Source organism: Haliaeetus albicilla, chromosome 27 (genome assembly GCF_947461875.1).
Source record: "Haliaeetus albicilla chromosome 27, bHalAlb1.1, whole genome shotgun sequence".
Lineage (NCBI taxonomy): Eukaryota > Metazoa > Chordata > Aves > Accipitriformes > Accipitridae > Haliaeetus > Haliaeetus albicilla.
In genome coordinates this window covers 11,693,724-11,714,956 of record NC_091509.1, presented here as the reverse complement: position 1 = coordinate 11,714,956, position 21,233 = coordinate 11,693,724, and the positions used below count along the sequence as shown (strand labels likewise).

The 21,233-nt window shown below is 39.9% G+C and overlaps 1 protein-coding gene across 2 annotated transcripts in view; it reads right to left on the bottom strand.

The window, feature by feature from the left end:
• Positions 1 to 15,733: 15,733 nt before the first annotated feature.
• CPEB4 (cytoplasmic polyadenylation element binding protein 4) overlaps positions 15,734 to 21,233 on the bottom strand; it is a 45,421-nt gene continuing 39,921 nt past the window's right edge. For both annotated transcript variants that reach the window (XM_069772511.1, XM_069772512.1), the window contains one exon: positions 15,734 to 20,172. In XM_069772511.1, the coding sequence (XP_069628612.1) occupies positions 19,945 to 20,172 (228 nt within the window). In that variant the 3' untranslated portion in view covers positions 15,734 to 19,944. The remainder of the gene's footprint in view (positions 20,173 to 21,233) is intronic.

Here is a 21,233-nt window from a genome sequence, read left to right as displayed (position 1 = left end):
CACTAGCATGTTATTAAAGCTCAACACTCTGACATTTCAGTCATTATATCTGCAAACAATAAGACATTATGCAATGAGAAAACATTCCTTTTATTGAAACCAAGGACGCCTGATTGTGACAGGTGAATGTTTTATCTACAGAGATGAAATCCATATACATACTATTTTTATGCAGTCTTCATGTTCCATTTACACAATTTGCTAGTTTTAAAGGGTTTAACAGTCAATCAAGAGTTCAAGTATGAAACTCCATAACAGAAGAAAATTATATCATGTTACTGAAGTCAGCTAGATAAACAATACCTTCTGATTATGATGATATCATTATGTGCTTCACTATGAACAGTAAGACAGAAAACATTCACCTGGTTTCATATTCAGAATACTTGCTGAGATTCATGTATAAATGGATGAATGAACAGAAGGGTAATTTTGTATTATTTTAATATAATAAAGTCAAATTTATTCAAAACAGTAAGAAAAAAAGTGTTTCTTTATATCTTGTTTGGAGTTCTGCCTTACTGAATTTGTGTTTGTTTATGATTCTGACAAGCTACAAAGAAATAGATATAAATACAGAGTCAACACTCAATGTGTATCTCTATTCTTTTGCAAGCAAACTGTCACAATATTATGCTCATTAAAAAGCTTTCGAAAACTAATAGCTAAGTGAAACACTAGACTTAATGACTTGAAATAAATATCTCGCAACAGAGCTGTTTAAGCCACTGTAAAAACAAACCTCTTAAACAGCAGAAGCACATACACCAAACAACAGAGAACCTGTGTTCACTGAAATCACTTGCAGTCTTGCCACTGACTTCAGTAAGAACTAGATCAAAATAAAAACTTTCACTACTTTTATATTTCCTTTTGGATTGAATCTGCCTTTATTGTCTTGCTATACCCAGCCAAAGATGGGCTTCTCCTAGAGAAAAAAGATGACAAAAGTGTAGTGGTACATTCCCTTTAATATAAAAAAGTCAGATATAAAGTGTGACAAATAAAGACTCTACTCAGATTCTTCAGATTTTACTTTAGACCACCACAGAAGGATTTATCTCAATAAAAAGGCAAAATCCACCTCCCAGCCTTGGCAATGCACACAGCCCTTCCTGCTGAGGACAGAGCTATTCTGCTTCCCAAACATGACTGAAATCTTGAAAAACATTTGAGGCCAATGTCAGTAACACTGAAGCATACAATCAGTACTTATTAATCACATTAAACAATATCAGTGCATCTTTTTAATATGATTATTTTGTTTATTTTAGCATCTAAGCTTCCTTGGCAATTAACTGACTACGTACATACCCTGTCCAGGTAGGATGCCTCATCCTGTGAACTTTGGTTCATACCATTGCCTGTGGGAGAATGTTATGTGGAGGCACATCATCATTTTCAGTCACACCAAATGTAATCTTAATTGCAACATTCCAAGGAATAAATAGGTAACATTAGAATTCAAGTAGATTTTTGTTCTCTCAAGAAAACTATTTGTAGAGGCAATAAAATGCAGCATTAATTTTCTAGCTTTATTAATCTAGTAAAAAGAAGAGAAAAATGAACCCAGTTTATTCAGATTTGTTGATCCATATCTAAATGTCTGCTAGAATTATTCCATTTGCTTCTTGTTTAGTAAAAAATTCAGATCAATAGGAGACTTATCTCCTTAATTTGATGTTGTGCAAAATCTGCTAATTAGAAAGAAGGTATTAGTTGATGGTTTTCACCTAAATAGAGCTTAATAGTAGATTCTCAATTAAAGCTCCTGAAAAATGAGGTACAATTACAATTAAGGATAGAGTAAGTGTTGGGGCAGGGGGGTTGGTTGGTTAGGTTGGGGTTTTTTTTAAGTCACTAGAAATTATACATAAAGATAATGCTCTCCCTCCAGATGACAAAAAGAAATTAATATCTGAAATGGGAATGGGCCCTGTCCATACAGACAAGCTTGACAAAGCAGCCCATTGCGTATCCATAACAAACAGAAAAGCAGATTAGCAGCCATTACATTAAGATGGTAAATCCACCTAGGAGATTGTGTATCAGCAGAATTTGGAGGGGTTTTTTACAATTACTTGAAATTTTTGAGACAATCACCTATTTAAGGTTTCTATTTCTTTTTCCTTGTCTCTTGTTCTCCTTTTTCTTGGAAGCAAGCAAACAAAAATCCCGGAAGACCTTTTTCTGTTTTTTCTTCAGCGTCCTACATACACATGGGTGTGTATGTCCTACATATACATATACGTCCAACATATACATTAATAGCTGTGCACAAAAACTTCTTGCAATGATCTAAGAGAAAATATGTGGAAGCTGTTAGATCAAAACCTTTAGATCAGGTGGAGAAGCACTGTGTTACAATGGCTTCTGCAACAGGTGTTGTAGTAGCAGAAGTCCTAAGACGCTTCTGATCCGAAAGACACACACTCCTCCACCAAACCCTTCCTGGCTAGCAGGAACAGACGAGTTCAGGAGGAAGGGTACCCATGCCCAACCCTGTGGAATGCTTATATATCACAGGTACTCACTTATACAAGCATGAGTTAGATATAGCGTTACGTTTGCAAATAATTGCTCTCTCATTACTGTAAACAAATGGGCAATAATATGGATGAACGATGCACCATATAGAGAAGCGGATAGCATTTTAGTTGATGGCAAAGATAAGAGAGTAAGGATTATCAGAGCCAGGAAACAGTTTCCATATGAGGAGAGATTTAGTAGACTGGAACTTCTCAGCACAGAAATATGACAGAGGCCAATGGAATCTTGATTGGTATAAAGACTATGAATAGCACATAGTTAATACCCAGCATCTCATAATACCAGAATTAATCAGGAACTGGTTTTAAAGCAAACAGAAGAAGTGCTTTTCCACATAATGCAGAATACTTGCAGAATAATTGCAGAATATATTGTTGCAGCTTATTGTGGAATTTCTTCTACTATTGCAATAACATCCACTTAGGTCACAGGGGACATTCATTGGGGTAGACAGATTTCTGTTTTGAACCAGAACTGCACTGCTTTTGTTCTTACGAAGAACATTTTTGAGAGTATTTTCTTGTCACGTGTGTAGAAATCTCATCGGTATGCAACATACAACTTTTTACAAAAATAAGATACTGGCAACAATGGGCATATGTTTTGGTATATACCCTATCAACACAAACGTATAGCTAAGCAGAAGTGCTGTGAGTGAATATGCCATTTTTTAACTTGCCTAATAACTCTTCATGGATTAGTGTATTCTTTTTCCTAAAAACTCATCAGACTGTGAGGCCAGAAATTCCAATTACATTTGTAAACATACACTGTATTATCTTAAATTGTGCAGCAACTACAATGTCTCTAATTGAAGTTGGCTCAACACAGAGCACCAGTTTTAATTCCTGAGTCATTTTCCAGTAATGAAATAGCTGTATTCAGGGCACAGTGTGAGAACATGTTTGATGGTTATGTTAAATTGTGTTACAGCTACCTTTGGGGAGCATCTAATTTATTTATTGTCTGCATGAAACCAACCACTATTTTCCTATGTGAAAAAATAAATTATTATTCATACAAGTACTGCCTTAGACCAATCTGCGAATAATAGTTTAATTACATATTTCACCTGTTCAGAAAAACTTGCAGATATTTTATGTTCATGTCTCTAATGTTAGACTGCAGCAAACACTTCTGTCATCCTTCCTCCAAATTAATATATATAAGACTCTCGATAAAACACAAGGGTTTTTCAAATACGGCTAGAAGTGTCTAAAGTATGCAATGAATTCCATAATTTGTGAGTTGTAAAATCTACTACCCAAACCAAACAGCTGAATGGACCTTAAACCTAGGGATGTTAAGTTAAAGCACTTGCATTAATAATTTGTTTTCTCGGTAAAATAAAACATTATCAGTTCATTGCTTACCTTCTCCAGTAAACTGACTGCAAGTCACAAGTCGACTTCTGAACTTTTCATTTTCTTCAAGCATTTTTGAAATTACTTTCCAGACGCTAAGCCAGACTTTAGACTGAAAGATAAAATTGAACTTTCTCAGTGAAGCATACAAAAAGTTTGCATTAAAATATCTGTAGGGCAGAACTTTTTGAATTCTCTAGCATGACTATGAAGTCCAACTGTTTTTTTGTTGAGGATTGGGAAGGGGGAAATGTGTGGGAGGGATATGTGTGTGTATATATATATATATATATATATATGTGGGATGTACTGGAAGAATAACCTCTATTTAAAAGTCAAAAACCTTAAGTTACTCCATGATTTTCCACATGAGATATCCTCCTCCTTTCTTGCCTAGAACTCTTGTTTATCCAGGGCTTGTGAAGTGCCCTTCTAGATAAGAAGACCTTATGAAAATGTGTGTAGAGCCATTAAACTCTCTTCAAAGTCATCCAAAATGGCAGGGGGAGAAGATTGCTTGTTTTTCCAGGAGCATAAACTTTCCTGTGTAATCCCTCAACAGCAGCATAATTCAGACCCCATGCTCAGATTCCAGAATAGCAACAGCTATTCATATCAAACCCATATTAATCTGCTTTATAGATGTTGATGACCTTTATTTTAGAGGCATAAAGCTCCATCTATAGTGGGCACATTTCAAACATGTGCATTGAAAATATTAAATTGGAAGTGTTGACAAAGGCATTCAGAGAGGCAGCCAAACAAATAGAAATGGCCATTAACATGCTAATGTTATGACTTTTGCTGGACCCCATCCGTGAAACGAGTTTAAATCTCAAGATAATTCCTTTCTCATGGACATTTATTGCTAAAACATAATACATATTCCTCATTCTTTTTGAAGACTATTTAATGTACTAGAAGAGTGATATTATAGTATGTTATTAGCTGTTCCTCTGAAGTCAGTAGTATTTTGCTGGGTTTAAATCAAGTATCTGTGACATTACTATTTCATAGTCGAGCTGATTACTTGTACTTCACACATTACAAAATCTCATAATGAGTTACTGTTTTAATAAATGTGCCTTTTAAAATTTCAAGCATTTGTTGAACTACTGAACAGGAACAGAAATACATTTGTGAAACAGAAAGTAATTTCATATTGCTACTAATATGGTGTTAATACCTCTGATTCTTGCCTTCGCTTATTTGTAACCTGTGGGGTTTCTTTGCTTAAAACATTAAGAGGAAGAGGAGCTGCAGAGCTTTTCCTTGCTGGGTTTCACCCAGCAAGGTGTGCAGCACCCTGGCCCGAATCCAGCAAAGCATTTCAGTACAGGCTTTAAGTCAACAGCATACTCTCATTTTTCAAGGTAAGCACACACTTAAGTGCTTTATTGAATGAGAGCCAGAATTTTAAAGCCTCCAGAGAGGGAAAATAATACCATCTTTCTTTTCTGTAAGTAAGGTTTTCAGTAACAGACAACCAATTCAATCTTTTAATCTCTCTCATGCTCTCACATACACATACACAGAACAAGCGGGAAGCAATTTTCTCAAACGCAAAGGCAGCTAATTCAGCTCCCACATTTTATACCTTCTGCTTCTTTCGTTTAATTACTTTATCGACATTTCTTGAAGGGAAGGGAAAGTCAAAGGTGTCAGCCTTGGCCTTTCGAAGGTCACCTAGGAAGAGAGTTTAGAAAGCATATTCCAGGTGTTTACAACATATTCCTGAGGAAGCTGTAGATCTTCCAGAGGGATACTTATTTCTGGTCCCAGCAGGTTACAGAATATCAGACCTTACATTGTGCTGACAATTGCCTTGCTTATTTTCTCCATTATAACCAATGGGCAAGTGAGTGCCCCTCAAACTCCAGAAAACAGATTTCAAAACTGTATGGCACAAAAAATTAAGTCAGTATGCTTCTGGGCAATACAAACTAGCTTTTCATTCCCTCTTTTTCCCCTTGCTATGGCAGCTACCAAAATTCTGCCTGAGCTCAAAGAGGAGGTGAGTAGACTGAGGCAAGAAACCAGACAAATCGCCTCTGCTAACAGTGAAAAACAGAAGCAAGGGCAGGTTGATCTTGTAGACTCAAGACACACATAGCCGCAAGGAGGATGGACTCGGTTGAGTTCCCAGCGGGGTGAGGACGGCGGCTCTCCAAGGGGCTGCTGGACAGGCAGGGTACAGCGTGAGCTGAGCAAAAGGGTGACCCATGTGGGGATGCTGAACGTGGTCACAGCCGCGGGCTCATCCCTTGCTGCAGCAGGGCTTCAGGCAAACCAGCATCCTCCAGGCCACCACAGCCCCACCACCAGATACCCAAGGCAGCCACATCGTGGGAGCAAGGCTTTGAGTTACTGATAGCCACAGGCTGCCTCCGAGCCACAGGTTGGCATCACTTAGATGACAACCCAGCAAAACTGGTCCTTTTAATTACAGACTAATGTAACATTTCACTTTGTCATCTTTGGAAAAATGGCTTTTAGGAGGAGGGAAAAAGAGCCAAGAAAATGAAAACAACTCAAGTAAGCAACAAGTTAGTAAAATTCAGGACCACCCTATCTGTGTCACCCATCATTTCCAGCTCACACCCCAGCTTCTTCTCCAGAAGCCAGGTCATGTTCCCCATTTTCACTCCATTTCATCCTATGCAGCAGAGCTATGTTTCGCAACAGATCACAACTAGTGGAAAACTGCCCAATCTTTTTTGTTTGCTATTATAAAAAAAGGCACCAACGCCCATGCCCATCCCAACTTTCTTTGGTCCCAGCCACAAAGAAAGAAAATTAAGAAACATCTACAAGCTGTCGCAGCAACGAAGGAGCCAGCAGCACAGCGGCTCTCTGGTTAGGCAGGAAGGACCCAGAAGGTCAGCGTGTAACAGAGCAGCCCTGTTGGATGCAGCTTATTTTTGGCCTTCTCACTATCACGGGGAAGGACGGGGAAGGCTGCGCTGCAGGCAGCCACCTCACCTTGCAGGGTGGAGACGCCGTGGCTCAACAGTGAAAGAGTTTGGGGCAAAAAATATTACATTTTTCACCCGTGTAAGTTTAACACTATGTTCTACCTCCTGCCTAAATACCCAGCCCGACTGTGCAGGGCACATTAAAGAAACCAGTTGTGCCACCTTCACCCCTCAGGGTGCACAGACTGGCCGAGAGGGAAGACCCTAATGGGACACACACCGCAGGGAGAGACCTTCCTGCCCGAAGAGGGGGCCATGGCGGGGGCTCGGCCCCGTGCTCTCCTGTGCCCGGGGACACAGAGGTCCCCGGCCTCGGCCACACGTACCTCGACGGCGCCCGACGGGCTTCGCCACGCCACAGCTCCCCACCGCCTGCGCCCTGCCGCCGCCGGCGGGCGGCCCAGGGTCGGCCTTGTCCCCTGGTGCCGGGGCGGCCCTCTGCCTCCCGGCCTCCCCCACGGGGCTCGGCCGGGAAAGCGGGGGCCCAGCCGGGCCCACCTCAGCCTGTCGGCAGCCCCTGCCGTAGCGGATGATGGAGCCGCAGCGGTGGGAGCCGAAGCTGTTGAGGTAAACGAGCGGCACGAGCGGCCTCCCCGGGCCGAGGCCGGGCTCCATCTGCGGCGGGGCAGGACGGCAGCCAGGCCCCGCCGAGGCAGAGCGCTGAGGAGAGACGGGGGGGTCCAGGGATGGGCGTCCTGGGGTGCACAGCGCCCGTGGGCCCTTCCCCTGGGCAGGCATGGCGTGGGGGGGACCTGCAGAGCACCCCTCCTGCCTCGTCCTCCCTGATGGCCATCGCCACGTTTCGGTGTCCCGGCCGGACGGTGAGAAAGGGAGAAATAACTGGTTTCTGAGCGGGAGAGAACAACGAGGTTGGTGCAGAACAGGAGAAGGCCTTGTACCACCCCAGTCTCTCTCTCGGTAGTAACCTGCCCCACAAGGTTGCTTTTGGCCAGCACTAGTTAGGGTTTAGCACAAAGCATGCTGCCTGAACTCATGTATTGATACGTTTCATGCAGGTTATTGATAAAGCGATATAGGGGACTCCAGGCTGAAGGCCGTGAGGTATTGTTTGTCTCTGCTGTGATTTACAGAAGAGGAACAAGCGGCATCTCTTTCATGTGGGTGCTTCTGCAGTTCCTGCATCGATATAATGAATTTTCGCCCCAGTGGACTCCAAACAGCTCACCTGCTAGCGCATGGGTGGGTGGCTCCAGCCACCTGCTGAACGACATTTACAAAACATTAAATTCCCGTTGTCGTTTTGTCCTTCAAGCAACAGCAGGTGTACGTGCGCATCGTGTGATACCGAGAGGGTGCCCATCGCAGCCAGGAGTCCTTCCCACAATGCTGCTCCAAGGAGACGTGCCCCGCTGCAGCAGCGGGTTTATGAGACACGGCCAGTGACAAGTGGGATTTCTCAAACCACTTAAGAGCACAAGTCCCATTGATTTTTGCTTTGGCACTGAAATACTGCTCCGTATTATTTCCCAGAGTTTCAGCACACTTCGCTGCTCAGAGGAGGGAAAGCATTATGAATCAGAAAGAATAAATTCTATGAAAAGACCTTTTTCTAATTGTTTTAGCACCAGCAATACGAATGGCGCTGACAACTCGCCGCCCTCGCGAATGGATCCGATGAGACCACGAAGTAGACCGGAGCCTTTCCCCAGCCTTCGAGGAGGCCGAGAGTCCCCGAGGTCTCCCCGGGGCTGCTGTCCCCCCGTCCCCTCGGCAGGGCAGGGTGCTGTGCGGGCGGACCCCACGAGGTGGCAGCCTTATCTACCGAACAAGCCGCTGTCCCCGCTCCGGCGGCGACCTGCCGGGAAGGCGGGGAGCTCAGGACAGGGGAAAAAAAAACCCACCGCACTCTCCTGCGAGGTATCCCAGGATTGCCAGGTATTTGATCCACTGTCAGAAAAAGGCATTTGGTGTATGCAGTTGAAAAAAAAAAAAGAGGAGAGCAACTTCCAGAGGCACAGCCTGACAGTTTGCCGGAGCAATTTGTTATTTCCCAATGATAAAAGGGCATCTACTGCAGGCTCCAGAGTGTACGGACTAAAAAGGAGATCACAGACATGATACAACCACCGAGTCAGTAGCCCTGAGATCAATGGTGATCCCCCCCAAAAGACCCCAGACACCAGAGACTCCCTCCTCCTCCGCAAAGATCTGACCTAGCAAATTGGCCTAGTGAGGTAGCAGCCGGTGAGTTCATTTGGGGGTATTAAGCCCAGAGAGGGGCAACCAAATAGCTTCATTAAAAACTTATCCTGGAGTGCAAACTTCATCATATCCATTAATCACAAAGTGTTGCTAAAGAAAGCACTCCTTTTGCTGACACACACATGTTTCAGTCCACACCACAAAAAAACACTGAACACATGCACATAAACCTAAACAGGACCGTTCTCATTCCACGACTCTCTTCACACTGCGTGTGAACACTTGCTGCTGTACCTTCCTGACCAGGAGTTCCCTTTGCCAACTGGCAGGCTGCATCCTTCCTATGGCCCCATCAGGGCCTCAGGGCTGCCAAATCAGTGGTTTTCTCAGCATCCGCATTTATGGAATAGGCTTCAACCCTACTAATACAAATACACATGCCTTGTGTGGCGCATTTTGTCCACTTTACCCAACAGCACATTGCCAGGACTTTGACCTCAAATGCCAGTTCAGCTCAGATCCCTTTTAGAATCTATTGATACTGACAAAAATCAATGCCACCTAAAATCTACAAGCGATCTGCAGAACTGGAAAATTCAGCGATTTTAGCTGCATACTGTTCATCATCCTCCTTTTCACATGTGTGAACTGATGACCAGCTAGCCACTATCTCTGTATTTATCACTTCGAACAAACATCTCAGCTTTTCACCACATCTTCAACTGTCTAGTTAAAAATAGACCAGATAGATTCTAGCTTTCAGTATGCACCTCATCATGCCGTTTGTTTTGTATTCAAATGTCAGCTTCTCCAGCTCAGAACTTGCATTGTTTCCTGAATTCTATTGTTTTCAGTTTTACTTTGGCCAAGTATGCATCAGCATCTATTAAATTTGACTATCATTTTAAAATAAGGTAGGTTTTGGTGGTAGCAAGCCTACAGCTTATGCCAAGCAGAAGGAAGGAAGGAGCCAACAGGACACTGCTGCATGCACATTTAGCGATTCCCTGATTCCCTAGCGATTCCCTGCAAAAAGGAAACTCCTCCTGCTGTTAGAGATTTGTTTTTCTATGAGGATTCTTTGCAATGGAGTTAAACAAGGTACTCACATGATTCAGCATAATTCACGCAAGGCAGATTGCTTATTAAGTATTACATTATCTCGATCAACTGCGAATTGTGACTACATCTGAAATACGAATCTTAACGCTGTTACCAGGGATTTTTACGCGGAAAGTATGCTAATTCTGAACAACAGCTACAGTCAAACCTTGTTAATTATACCCTCAGCAGTAGCACAAACAATTACTGTATCTCCTTCGTTTTCACAGAAGATTTAATAAGAGTCACTGGAGTGAGGTATTTTATTAGAATGTGGTTACTTTACAGAATACACTGGGGACCATTTATTAGTATAACTAGGAATCATTATAAAAACAAAACTCACCACTTCTGGTAAATAGAAGCAATGCATTATGCCTTCAGCTTTTGCTTACTTGTGAAATTTCATAATTTACAATGGATCTCACAGTTAATTATGTAAGCAATAACACAGTGCAGCAGAAAGATAAAATGGCCAGCTGCCATTTTAACACACCTGCATTTCATAATAATGAACCTGCATATCTCAGATTGCTTTACAAACCATACATGTGGGAACCACTTCATCCACACCAGTCATAAGGAGAGGCATATTTTCCCATTTCTCCATGCTGTGCATAAAAATATTCAGCAGACTATAAACTAAGTTTGTTACATAAAAGCCTGAGCCACCCCTTGAGAGATTTTCAAATCACCGAGAAGATCCATAGACTTTATAATCAAAACCCAAGCCAATGAGACTGGCTTAGAAGAATTCTGTGTTACAGCACTTAAATAGAGATTCCCGATCTGAAATAAAACTATGGGGGGAAACTCAAAAAGGCAAAATGAGCACTGAAGGTAACACCGGAATTGAACAGCCGTATTTCCAGGAAAGACTTGTAGTCAAGTGGATACAGCAAAAGGCAGGCAAGGACTTCAGTTCCACACAAATGCACCAGTTATTGGTATTTAATGATGACATCCTTTGTTTCCAAATCAGAGATAGTAAAACTTAACCAAATTTTAGGCTGCAGGGACTATATTGTATGTTACTACCACTATTCTGGGGAATGTGCAGTTAGACCCTATGTGAACACAGATATGAGGAAGTTTATTCCTACCTATGATAAACCTCCAGATACTGTTCTCTCACATCCTGGAAGAATACTGATTCAGTACAGGATATAAAGAGCAAAAATCACTAAATCATCCTCAGATTCAGCGGTAACGTAGCTCTTCCAAGACCACCTGTCCAAGCACAAAAAGCTCACGTTTTCTTAGCCTCTCTTCTGAAATCTAACATGATCTCAGGCCAAAGTGTGCCTGCAGGCTAACGTAATCACCAATACATCTGTCTGCATATATGACAGTCCTATTTAACTACAGTATAAATACCACTGAACATACTCATTCCTTAGCAGCGAGTCCACTTTGTAGTGGTACTAGGGTCTTTGCAGAACTGTTCCAGATACTGAACATTCACTCCCTCCCTACCCCCAGAGACATAAGGATGCTGCCAGGAAAGGAACAGAGCAGGGCTTCTGTCTCCAAGGATTGCTAGCTCTGCAGAGAAAATTGAAGCAGTCACTGCTTTGTTCTGCCATCACATTCCTCCAAAGACATCCCCCTGTAAAAGCAACTCTTGAGCAAATTTTCTCGCCACTGACTGAAGAGCCGAGTTGATTCTGCCAGTGTGTACAGAGCAACATCTGCCTGTGAACAGCTGGCCTGCTGAAGCAAAGCTGGGGGCTACTGTCTGCTACTTACAATGAGAATGTTCCTCAAAACCCTAAGAAACTGCATTTAACTCACTGAAACAAAATTCAGAAACACTTGGCATGAATGTACTCCATACACAAACCAATACTAGGCATGTGCTTAAAGCGAGAAGCACTGTCTTGAAAAATGACACTTTGCTAAATTGACAACTTAATGCTTTCACATGCATAGCAAGGCATAAACAATCACTAAGCAAACTGATCCTGGTTCATGAGTCAGCAGCAGTGTGAGATGGTGATTTAGACTGAGCAAACATTTTCTCAAAAGTTGGGTTGCAGAAGGTTGGCGGAGTCTTTTTTTTTTTTAAATGAATTGCTCTATGTGTGAATTGCTAGCCTTCCACAGACTACAAAACTGTTAAGAGTTACTAAGGCACACAGCGTGTGTCAACTGCATCTATACTATCAGTCTGTCATTTAAGTAAAATCAATGCTCTTCATTCACATGAAAAGCACAGCAACTCACCCTACCATACAGTTTTGGAATAAAAAAATGCCACATAGCTGAGAGTGATAAAACCAAGTCCATTTTAAACTGTAAGATTAATGCAAAACCAAAAATGCGTTCTCACAGTTACCCTTTACCTGCATTGTGTTCAGAGGATTTAATCTCAGCTTTCATGACTCACCAAAATTAAACTTCAGCAAGAAAAACACAATCAAACACAAACCTTATATATTTCCATATTTTCTATATACAGGGAGGACTGAGAACTTTTGACTAGCAAATTTTGTGAAGGAACCTTAACAGAATAGTACCACACTACGGTCTCCCATGCTCCATAAACAAGGCGACTGAGGGAGCTTTCCTTAGTGATAGATACATTCAAATAAATTAACATGTAGTATCAAACGGTCTGACGAGCCTTACAAAAAGTCAGCAAATTATAGTTCATGAGTCATGAAAACAGGCGATATCTGATAGCATTAATCAGAGCATCAAGTTTCAGAGAGACTTTCTCCCCATCTTAAATGCGTAGTTCAATAATGTATTTAGAGCACCGATTTACCCCCGCCCCCTTCAATTTCTATGACTGCAAAGACAGCTGCAAGTATATTCTTATCCCAGAGGCTGTTTTTCATACTGACAGACTGAATCAGCTTATTTTACACAGAGGAAGAGATGTCAGTGTTTTTTCCTCATCTGTCCTTTCTGAGGCTATTATTTGTCTTAGATTTCCTGTAGGCAAGCAATGTGCATTTTGGACTGTAGCTGAGCAGGCTTTCATAGCACTGAATAAACAGCAGCTGGAGAATCGGGACAGACAGTAGAAACTGTCCAACAATGACTTGACAGCTAAGAGACTCTCTTTAAAATATACTTTAGCCTTTAAATATGTACTAGATGGGTTATATCCATCTCCACCCAAACGGAGTTTCTTCACTGATGTGGAATGTAGCAGTTCATTTAGTGGAAGTAGCACCCAAGAGAAAGCTGGTGGCTGACTGCTCGACGAGCAGTTTGTGCTGAAAGAGAATAGTTGAGATTCATGTACTGTGGAAATTCTGAAATTCCGCCCAGCAGGCATACCTCCGTCTTCTGGAGTCTGCCTGTAGCACTTATTTATAGTTTCAGGACAAACTGAAACCCAAAAGGGATTTGTTATATCATCTTTCCTAGAAAGTTACTTCTCAGCAATTCAGAATCAGCCAAGGCCATCACTACCAAGAGTGATTAATTTTAGTTTTGAACGCTCCAGACTTTTGACATTTCACCTTACTGAGTTGAACTTTTTAGCCTCTGCCTATGTAATAAAATTCCATTTATTAAACAGTCAACATTTCGCAAACTTCATACAGGAAATTTTAGAATGAATATACACATCCCCAACTGTAAATCAGATGCTACATCCTGATAAACATGTCTAAGTTTATAGCATTTTTAATTGAAATCATTCAGGGAGTGCCTTGTTTCTGAAGGACATCACTAATTCCACCACCATGGCATCAAAAGACTTATATCCCCCATATTCCAGGACCAAATTTCAGGTCTATCGCATTTGTTAAAAAACATTATCAGATAAACCACTGATAAGCACATGCTTTCTAAAAGACCATTTGCACTTGAAAACAATGTCAAGAACTTCTTATCACACTGGGAGAGGCTGAACTATGACTATTTCCTAACAATACCAATGCAGAGAACAGAGAGATAACGCTTCCGTCACCAGCCAAGTCACACACTAAAAACTGGTCAATACTGTCTGGTGCTGTTTGGCAGGCACAAAACGCAGCACTGAGGAATTCATTATTCACTGGGCAGACAACACATCTCTAGCCTCTGTTTTTGATCCAAAGCATACCAGCATTTTCTGTTTATTTTTAAATAGCCATTTTAAGGGACTGGAAGTATCTGCAGAGTCACCAGTGAACTTTTCATCCTTGTTAAAAACTAGTTTCTAAAGGCATTAGCTTCTAAGTTTGCATCATCTGAAACCAGTGGGAGTTGAAGTGATTAGCATCTTGCAGAACTAATCCCATTATAGCTCAATTCCGCAAGATCTGCATCTCCTGAAGCACCCACAGAAAAGAACGATACTCAACATCTATTTAACATTTACCACACCATTCCTTAGATGATGGCACAAGAGACGAGCAGCTCAGACACCAACAGCAAAGTGCTGGTCAGTGCAGTGGGGACAGTTTGATTCCTACTGCAGTACTGTATTTTGGGCAGCAGTTTTTCCTCACAAGGTGCAAGTGCATACTCAACTCATGTTTCCACTTAGCAGAGCTACCTCCAGTCCAATCAGAATTACACTTCACTGAAGCTTAGCTCTTTGCAACAAAGTAAGAAAAACAAGAAAGTTTGGGGAATTCCTACCTACTGAGGATGCAAAACTTCTGAATCCTTTATGCATAGTTCCCGTTGAATAGTCCTTGAAGGGCAGATACATAAGGTTGTAACACTTCACACAACTTTTTAGACATTTCAAGTTTAGATATTTTAGATTAAAGGCTGGCACTAGCAAGCTCTTTAAAATGCCACACTTTTTCCTTCTGTTAGTATCAGATCACAACCATGAGACAACTAGAAAAGAATCCATGTCTGTCCATGCCTTGCTTGACTGTACTCTGGCCCTAGTCTAGTTTCTTTTTGTCCCAGCTGCACAGCGGTTTCTGACTTACATGATGCATCACATGTGCCTGAGTGGTATTCTTCTCATTGAACATTTCACCTGCCCAGTTAGCTTGACTTCACAGCTGTGTATTGGTTTTCATCTTTGTCCCTATGAAATCGCTGCAGAGAGCACCAAGTAGAAACAAGTGATCCAACTGCAATTCTTTGGTTAGGTTGATATGCTTAAAGCTATGCAAAAACCTGAAACGGCAGTGCTGAAGCTGCTGAAAGGCTTTTCCAAAGCTACACACGATTTCTAACGAATACTCAACAAGCACCAAATTCACAAAATTAAGTAGTTAGCATTCAACATTACCTAAAGACAACACCTGGACCTAAGCAGTAAAAAGGGTTCTTCTCACAGCCTGATTCAACAGACAGCAGTTCTACAGTCCTCTTGACATCACCCTTTCCATTTCTGCAGCATTGCACGCTGATTTTGTACCAATTTAATGCAGTGTTCAGGGTACTCAGCATCCCTCGAGTGGTTATACCCTCCCTCACAGACCCCCTGCAAGACCGTGCTCCATGTTTTGGCCAGAACGGGATTGCAGAACTTAGCCTGCAGCACTTTACACATCATATAGCCAGACATGTGCTGTACACTTCATCAAAATCACTTCCCAAGCCCCATGAGCTTCAGCCACAAAGTAACATGTTTCTACAGGAAGCTTAAAATAAAAAGGTTAAGAAGAAACGTTGAGTTAAAAGTTTTATTCATTCAACATCTCACATTACAAATATTTAAAAATTATATGCATACTGGTATAAATAGTCATTTGCAAACTATTTAATAACATTAATTTTCACTAGCACTTCAACAAATGAACTCTTTAAAAAAAGTAACTTGTGTTATATAACTTAGAGTAGAACATACAAAAATATGAACTTAAACGTGAAAATGACTTTAATAAAAAATGAATTACCCTTATTTAAAATGCTATAATAAATACTACAACCTCCCCATACACAGTAAAAACTATATGGAAATTCAGCCAAGTAGTACAATTAACTGACATACTTAAATAACTTTTCCTTCTGATAATATGAGCAATACATTGGGGGAAAAACATATTAGGGATTAGTAAAAACTAGACACCCACTTGCTAAAAGTTTCACTTCCAAAAAATATAACAAAAAAATCTGATGAAAATTATAAAAACTAATTATACTTTAAAATTTAAAAATATAAAAAATAAAACAGTTGAATACAATATTGTCCCAATTCTTACAATGCTATCACAGTAGCTTTAAAATAAGATAATAAAATAAAGCAAATGACCAAAACCTTTTATTCCATTTTTTTAAAAATAATCTCAAATTTACATTAGTAGAAAGATTGATTTCTGATTCTTTTCTTTAGAAATACCAGCAAGAAAGAGGATTTACTAGAACAGTAGAAAATGACATTTTTAAATGTCTGCAATTAAAAACAAAGAATTACACTGCAAAGATCTTCCAGAAGTCTGAAATAGGTATTGCACATAACTTGAAGTTAACTTGCCACAATTCATCACATTCAAGTTTTAAATCACCTTTTAACAGAAGGTTTTAACTCTTCAAAAAGAAAAGGGGTGAATTATCAAGTCTTTCCAACAGCATCCTTATAAAACGCTAAATTGATTCACTGCAAGTTTTAAATTTGCATTCTGCAGAGGTCTGTGTATGGAGAAGTATATACTATACCAAAAAGCACGGGGCAGTGGGGTTCCTTTACATATAAAATAATCAGAAACACTTTATTTTACATTGCAAAAATAACCATGTAATTACTCTGTAACTACATTGTAAATACATGGCCAGTGCCATGCTAGTGTGATAAAACTACATGCTTATTAACCCCTTTGCAAATTGAAGTGATACCCTAAGACTGGTAACCCAATTACATGTTAATTATGTTTGGAGCTACATGGTAACCCCAACTACAAATCCCATGTAATCAGAAGGACATGTAATCACTATTTAAGTACAGAGTAATGTATATAATTGTTTATGCCCTGTAAATCGAAGTGTAACCAAATAATCTGTAAACACGCTTGTCACACAATCACAAGTGAATATTAGTAGAATAACAATTTCTTACATTAGTCATGCATACTAACATTACATGCCTGCCACCTAGCAGGCTCTCTTTTATTCTTTAAATATAATTTAAAAGAGCAGACACATTTCTGCATCAAACACCTAACATCAATTTTTTATTAATATTAAAAATGGCTAAACATTCACCAAAAACGTCTGCATTTGTGTATAATTTTTTAAAAACTTAGTAAGAAGCGGTAGACAATTTTGATGTTTCTTTACTTTTAAATTTCTACACTATATTTATGCATTTAAATTTCATGGGTCTAAAGACTGTGTCATTTGTCACTTTCATGCTTTTCTTCTTTAATTCTCAACTTTACATATACTATTTCTTAAATTATATGTACACCAAATACCTGGTGCTGGGCTAAGATGTTTAAGCAACATGCTTTCTTTTCTCTGCAGATTCTAAAATAGCATTGCCAGTGCACAACATCCATAATTCAAAATGTATGCAGAGCACTGAAATGTATAAAAAGCAGAATATAAGAAAATAAAATTTATTAAAATTATTTATATTAAAAAATGAAGTATATGAAGATCTCTCAGTAATAAAAGTACAAAAAGCTACTCTTTGCAATATGAAAAATTGAGGTATTGCATAAAGAGATATCCCGTCAGTGAAAAGTGTGCCTAAAAATGCTCACTGTTGGAAAAACAAGATATACAAAAGTAGTGCATAACAAATATACATTATGTGCATGACAAAATAAGTTAGCTACAAAAACACTGTACCGAAATTCAGCAGGTCATGTACAAAGGGAAAATTATTATTCAAAGCTAGTTCTCAAACAGTGTTATTTCTTGTAATGGTAACCCATCTCACCTGTTTACTGGGTAGGATCGGCACAATAGCACACCCCAAGCCACCTACAAGCATTAAAAAAATTAAAGGAACATTCCAACTATAATTATGTACTTCAGAGAAAAAAAAGTCCCTGACAATCTACACAAGAGCACTCTGCATTTGCATTACTGTTGTCAATATTTTCAGGGATTTCATTAAAAGCAGCTCCCTTTCTATACTTGACTAGTAGACAGCAAATGTCTCCATTTTGACCTTTGGAACTTGGTAAGGTATAGTTCATTAAAGCCTGTATTGAAAATAAAAACTGCTTCTCATAAAGATAATCTGGGCTAGGGGAACGGGATGAGGGGGGCCGACAAAGGCTTTTAATGGAGCAGATGTTTTCCAAGCAGTGCTGAGGCAAGTCTTTGGTTTGAGAGAATCTAAGATGGTACCATGCCACTCGGGCAGTTCAGAAGATTGCCACTACATTTGTTTGTTTGCACACTGCTAAATATAATTTGAGAAGTTGGCCAGGGCATTAGTTCAATAGTAATAAAAATAATTTTCAGAACTACTCCTTCATTCAACTATTTCAAACTAAACCCCTGCACCCACTCTTTATCATTCAATTAACATGTACTGTGTTAATGCTTCTCAAGGTAGAACTTATTTATAATAAAGCAGGCATTAACTTAGCAATGTTGGCACTTCAAATACCTGTGTTTCTTTATTTCCCCATATTAAGTTCTGAAGAGGTGGAATCTTAGTTGGGATTCTTTCTACAGGAAGAGTAAGAAAGGCATATGCACACTTGCACCATTTCATGCACAAATTCAGAAAATAGTGCAAAACAAGACTTGGAAACTACTTAGGTTCATGCCTTCTGTTACAACTAAGTTAGAGTGTATTTAAAACTAACTTTACATCCAAGATGGGAAACGAATAAGCAGTCAATTTTAGTTTGTGTGACACAATGGAATATCAAAACTTCAGTAAAAATCAGTGATATCCTTGAGGTATCTTTAGGTTTTCTACTTTTTCACGTCAAAATGGAGAGCAAAGGCTGGCCCCTGATGAATGTTAGTATATTAGGATATAGAGTTATATATAGCCATCAAAAATAAAATCTATATATTTATCCTTCAGGAGAGGAAATGCCAGTTAACTAGTTGTCATTACTCTAGCTTTGGTAGGATTTCTAGGGCTGTAACCAGACAATTGAGTTCTCTTAAAGAAAAAAAAAAAAGGTGCACTCCCCCCTCAGTAGTAACTTTACTCAATTTTTACATTCAGGAATTCTTAAAATGTAATCATTTTGATGAAAATATAGTAAGCTCTGCCTATCTCATTAGTAATTTGGATGTGGGTGGTAGTCAGAGGCACGGTCAGATACATACTGAGCTAAAATTCAGCCTCAAAACCCTTAACAGATTTTTTAAAAAGATCATTATTATAATGCTGCTTCAACTTTGCTCATGCATTTTTGTTGCTTTAAACATGCTCTTTCCTGTTGGTAGGTAAATGCTAACTTCATCTGTTGCTGGAAAAATCCGAAGTCGAAACAAAAAGAGGCAAAAACAGGCTTCCCTGGGGGAAAAGTGTCAGAACAGACTGATAGTGTTATTGTTACACGGTTATTTTAATAAAAGTATTCTTATGTTCTTTATTAACAATAATTTAATTAAAAAACCAAAATACTCTATTGTTTCAATTCTCTTTTCTTAATATTTTTCTCTCCTCTAAGAAAATGTTGCATGAAATTAAGTGTTCTCTCGGTAGTAAAGACAAGAGAATGCAACTCACTTGCAACGTTATCAATACGAAAAGGAGTTCCCAATACAGTTTTCAATGACAAGATTCTACAAAATACCCATATTATAGGTCATTCTTTCATTATACTATTGTTAAATTACAGACTACTACAAAAGGACATGCTATCTTGAATAAGAGAAAGGGTAGGGTGGGGTAGGGACAATCAGGATAACAGAAGAGTGCACTTAATTTGAGGCCTGCATATGAGCACTGCAGTGAGCATTTAGTTCCAGCGGAATGAAATATGTCTTGGGCGATCTCCTCCCTCCTTCACCAGGGGCTTGTGGAATTCCCTGCCAGCGCGTGAATGGATAGCAGCCCAGCAATATTCACAGTAATACTGCAGACAGGTAACATTAGCACAGAAAAATGGAGCAAATTTTCCACCGCAACGGGCCCCCTGACATTCATCACAAAGCTGATCATCCAAGACATATGGCTTAACTTCCACCTGTATTCAGAAAATGAGAAGAAAGTTTACAATTCTTAATAACAATATAGATAATGACAATTCCACACTATTTACTGTCTGTATTCTAGCAGGATTGTGATCACAGTTCTGTAGTAGGGAACACTACACTCAAGGATTTTCCCTCTCATTACCTCATAGCCATTAAACACCCGAAACTATGGGCACTTGAGAACAATCCTGCTCCCACTGTCCTCCTTGATCCTTAAAAAAATACCCAGAAACCAATGCTGACCATCAGTATCACACATGCTGTCACTGATTTACAGAAAGGACCAATCAACCCATCGCTGCAGAACAGATACACAGATTCACATCGAAACCATGGAGAACTCTGAGTGTTTACTTTTAAGTAAGGTGATGCACAATTAAGCTCCTACCCTTTCAGGTAGGAATGTAAACTGTTTACACAACATTGTAACTGCAGATTAAATATGCACATGGTCTGCAAATTTCAATGTCTGAATTTCCAGCTTTAAAAAATTTCATTTATTATCTTCAATAAACAGCATATTTCTGTTTTCTTTTTCTGTGGCTTAGTCCTCTCAGCAAAAGGAAACCCACCTACTCTTGTTGAGATCAAATGAGAAGCTTAAAATGGGACTGATAGCCACCTACGCTGTTGGCATTAAGGGCCAGATGATGAGCAGTAATTCAGTACAGCAGACAAGAAAGGAGAAGAAAAATTTCTTCAAGTTCTTAACTGATAATGACTCACAGGAACTTACCAGCTGGTGCTCCAAGGATACATCTACACTGCAACATCTGCAGGCTACTAGCTTTTAATCTAGGCATTTGCATACCAAAACCAAGCCTGCTGTACTGTGGGCTACAAAACCCTGCTCACAGCACTCGAGTGCTTTCTCTGTGACAGCAAGGCAAAGCTTGCTGCTCGCAGTATCCAAGCTGGCTACAGCACAGCTCGTTTAGACATGCCTATGTGTTTAAATCACAACTGCAGCACTGCTATCCCCTAAAGGCTCAGATTCACCTCAAAACCAGTAATCACCTCCATTCCTTAGCTCCACAGAACTGTGAAAGCT